Source organism: Fulmarus glacialis, unplaced genomic scaffold (genome assembly GCF_000690835.1).
Source record: "Fulmarus glacialis isolate BGI_N327 unplaced genomic scaffold, ASM69083v1 scaffold26786, whole genome shotgun sequence".
NCBI classification, from domain to species: domain Eukaryota; kingdom Metazoa; phylum Chordata; class Aves; order Procellariiformes; family Procellariidae; genus Fulmarus; species Fulmarus glacialis.
In genome coordinates, this window is record NW_009219300.1 from 15,786 (window position 1) to 20,120 (window position 4,335).

General features: G+C 42.6%; 1 protein-coding gene across 1 annotated transcript in view; it reads right to left on the reverse strand.

Moving 5' to 3' along the window:
- Nucleotides 1-1,434: 1,434 nt before the first annotated feature.
- Nucleotides 1,435-4,335, reverse strand: part of MYOD1 (myogenic differentiation 1) — a gene marked incomplete at its 5' end in the record, with an annotated part of 3,223 nt that continues 322 nt past the window's right edge. Inside the window, 3 exons of the mRNA XM_009580318.1 lie at nucleotides 1,435-2,056; nucleotides 2,690-2,768; nucleotides 4,263-4,334. Coding sequence (XP_009578613.1) covers nucleotides 1,797-2,056; nucleotides 2,690-2,768; nucleotides 4,263-4,334 — 411 coding nt within the window. The remainder of the gene's footprint in view (nucleotides 2,057-2,689; nucleotides 2,769-4,262; nucleotide 4,335) is intronic.

Here is a 4,335-nt window from a genome sequence, read left to right on the forward strand (position 1 = left end):
CGTTGCTCTGCTCGGCACAAGGCCGCTCACTCCTCTCCTCCCCACGCAGCATTGATCTTCCAGGCCCCCACGAGTAAAGGAGTGGGAGACATTCCCATGGAATTAGCTCTTCCCTCTTTCTTTTTCCTGCTTAAGAGGTAAGAGCTGCACAAATTCCCCCTTTAATAGTCACCTAAGAGAGAATACAATGACTGATCTGTCATCAGAGTATTCAGAGCTGAGGACGATGTCTGGGTTGGTTTTTGGGGTGGTGGGTTTTTTTTTTTTTTACTGTGATTTTTAAATAAAAGCCATATATCACAGCAATATAACAAGAAATGGGTTGTTTCACATTGTCTGTAGCTGCTGGTTATTTTTGTCCAGATGTACAGAAATGCCCTGATGGTTACTTACCAATGACAACCTGCTCAGGGCTTAACATTTTTCGGTTTCATGGCAAGCTTGCAAGGTTACACATATATATACTGAACGAAACATAGCCCACTCGTTATTTTTAGAGAGGCTCTAAACAAGAAGTAAATCCCTGGAGTAGTGCTGCCAGAGATGCATAAAGTTCAAATCCAAATTAAAACTGCCTATCTTTGGCCTAAATTCCAACCTGAACTTGAGGAAAACTGTGATCTGTACCTGGAACTTTATGACACAAAAAATCTTTGCAATTATTTTCTAATACCCAAGAATATATGAACATGGTACAAACACTTGAAAAGTAGAACTTGAATGAAAAATCTGAACATTTGTCCAAGAATGTAGTACCTGGTCTTGTGAGATACTGTTGTATGACTTTAAGTTTTGGTAGCTGCACTGAAATTTGGAGAATCTAATTTATTGTGATTCCTAGTTCTAACACATCTTTGTAAGATCGAGTCCTATAATGTAGTTGTAAACTTTGGGGGGAGGAAAAGAAACATTCTTACTTGCCTTACAGATCTCTTTAATAATGACCTCTGATGTGCAAGACTTGGTTTAGAAATCATCAAGATACAATATGAAGAAAGTAGACCCCTTTTCAGCAAAATATTTATGCAGAGTATTTGAAAGTAGTGCAACTGAAGCACGTTTTTGATTTCTTTGCTGAATCAGAGCCTGTATCTTCCTCCTGCCAAGGCAGTGATCTTAATACCACTCCTAAATGCACTAGTAATTCTAGAAGCCCTAATGAAAGTCAAGATAACACCACAGATTTTATAAATAAGGGTCTTTATTTAGAATACTGTTGAAAACATTCTTGGCAACCACATCGTATAAATATATAAAGTTAAAGTTTGACACAACAAACCAAGCAATATTAAATATTTTTAAATTTTTTTCCTGTTTTTAGTTTTTGCTTTTGTTTCTTTTTTTTCTTTGTTTTCCTCTTTTTTTCCCTTTTTTTTGCAAAGCAACTCTTATTTACAATTATACAAAAAGTTTTATAAAAAATGGTCCACAACCTTATTTTGGCCAGAACAGGAGTAACAGGAAGGATCTGTCATGGCACTACCGTCACAGATTTCATTCTCCTCTGCATTCAAGAGCCAGGTTCCTATTCCCCAAAGCCCAGATTAAACATTGGCCATTTCATGGTATACAATTTTATCTCTAGACATATTAAATAACTTTAGTTTAACAACCAATAAATAACTAGGAGTATTTTGAAGTAATACAGGTTTGAAAAGTTACATATTTGAGGGAATTTTGAGTGATATTTTAAAACTGGAACAAGTCTTGAGAAGTCTTTTCAGTCTTAGAAGGCAGGTCTCGGAGCTTGGCTGAACGGAGCAATTTGTTTTCAGTGCAGTCCAGCTGGACCTGCCTTATAGCACTTGGTAGATAGGGTTGTTGCTGCTGCTGCTGCTGTTATCCTGGGGAAGTGGGGTACAGTTGGTGGGGGAAGGAATTTGGGCTCCGCTATCATTCAGACTCGCTCCTTCAGGGGGGGAACAGGGACTCCCTTCAGCAACAGTTTCCACTGGAGGCAGTATAGGACATGTGGAGTTATCTGTGGAAATCCTCTCTACAATGCTTGAGAGGCAATCGAGGCTGGAAACAACAGAACTCTTCCCATGCTTTGGATCTAAAAAACAGACAAAAAGGTGATCAGTTTATCCAACGGGTACTTACCGTCAGCAGGACGGAGTTCTTTCATAAAGCCCCAGTGAGTGGCTGACAGTATGCATCTGTGAGCATGTAAAGATTCAGAGGAAATGAATATTAGTGAAGGATGCCGATTATCAGAAAACAGAGATTGTCATTTGCAAAATGGAAGAGAGACCCAACCAAAGTATGCTACTTTTGGGGCAGGGTGGATCCAGGGCTTCACTTCAGTCCATAGAAAGGGAAGAGAAGATTTTAAATCAATCGACAATTTCTGCAGTTTGGATCAATGATAGATAGAGTTAGAAGAGTCTTCATGCAAAACATGGTTAAACACTGAAAACTGGTTGAAGAGAGGAATATATTTTTATCCAGATGTTATATTTGCAAAATAGGAAATGCAGCTATAACATATCCCCATATTTGCAAATACGTCTAGAGGAAATCCAGTGCTTCTATTAGCATCGACAGCTCGCTGGCTGAAAAGGCAGGTTCCTCCTTCAGCCCAGCTGGGGTCAGCTAAACAACTGGGGACGGAGAAGGCACGGGGAGGTTTGCTATATTGACTGCCTCTGTCTCCATGTTTCACACAGCCATTACGGCACATACTCACCATTTGGTGATTCTGTGTAGTAGCTACTGTCATAGCTGTTTCTTCTGCGAGAGCTGCAAGGAGGCCTGCTGTACTCCATCTGGAAAGGAGAGCAATCTGAGTGAGGTCACTGGTTGGGGACAGCATTTACTGAAATCCCAGTAACCACCCAATTTCATATTTCAGTCCCTAGCCTGTGCCATCATTCCAATCCTGGTTGAAATGCCATCAAGTTATAGTTTCTTTGAATGAGGCAGAACTTAACTTGGCTAGAAGGGGATTCACCCCAGAATATTTTATGTGGCACAGCTGTTCCAAAAAAAATTTCCATTGTTGTTGCATCGAACCTTTTCAAATGAGATGAGGTTTTCCAGCATTCTGATCAGATACTGCCCTACACGTATCTTCAATTTACAACAGGGAGACCAAGAGGGGAATGAGGTTTTTTATGATTTAATTTTTGAAGGTTTTTCCAAACATGAGTTCCTCTTAAAAAGCCTCTAGCCTACCTTTGTCCCTTTTTATTTCCTTTAGTTTCTCTTCCCATTTCCATTTTTACAGAAAAAGCCCCAAAACATTGACCAGTATATTTGTTTCCAATACTTTAATCTGCAATGAAATTAATCTTTCTGACAAAAGAAAAAGGCTGTATTTTGAGCAGGGATCATTTGTGTAAATCTTCCTCCAATCTGCCAACTATCTCATAATTGCAGATATTCAACCTGGTAATCCTTATCCCCACCACAGCACAGAAAAAAAATCTCAGGTCTTAAAGTGCTGTCAGGAGCCCATCCCAGACAGTTGTCCTGCACTCCAGTCACCACATCCCACCACACAGAGTCAGACCAGAGTCCGAGCCTATAGTTCCAGTGAAAAGATGCGGCGATGAGACACCCTCTCTGGCACCCAACCTTCTTCTCCCCTCCCCATAACGTACAAGCACGACTGAAAGCCAGGGGTCTCCTTCCTACTCCTGGTAAATGTCTATGAAGGGGATGAAGTGAGAGGAGAAATGGAGAACCTTTTTCTTAACGGTCAAGAAAAACAACAACTGTTGCTTAGACCCTCCTCCTGTTATCATGACGAATGGCAGAAAACAAAACCCAGACTCTTATCAGTTCCCCTGTAAACACCATGACTAAGGGGGACCTTCCTCTCTGCCGTCCTTAGAGGATTCAAAGGTAATGATAGAGCAGAAGATGGAAACAGATGCCCCAGGAGCTACAGAAGCACAGGCAGGGCTCAGACCTCCCCATGCCTCCAGGTACCCATCCCAGGCAGCTTCCCAAAGTGCTCCCCCAGCAGCTCTTCCCTGGCTCCCCTGGAACCCAGGGGGACCTGCCTAACTTCTCATCCCAGGGAAAAACATGTGTGAGATATTTTTCTTCTTCCCCGCAGATCCTGGCATGCGGGGACCCCACCTCCCTTTGCTGCTGTACCTCAAGGCATGAGAAAGGACTTTGTCTTCTGCCTGGGGAGGTATGGAAGGCAGCTGCTATAGGAAAGGCAGAAGGAGGCGACTCGCCCTGCGCAGGTTTGGACCAACAGTGTCTGGGGCGCCTCAGTGGCAGGGTGTCCTCCCTGGGGCACTCACCATGCCGTCGGAGCAGTTGGAGCGGGGGCTGGAGGCATCCGATTCCCCGCTGTAGTGCTCCAGCACTGGGTAG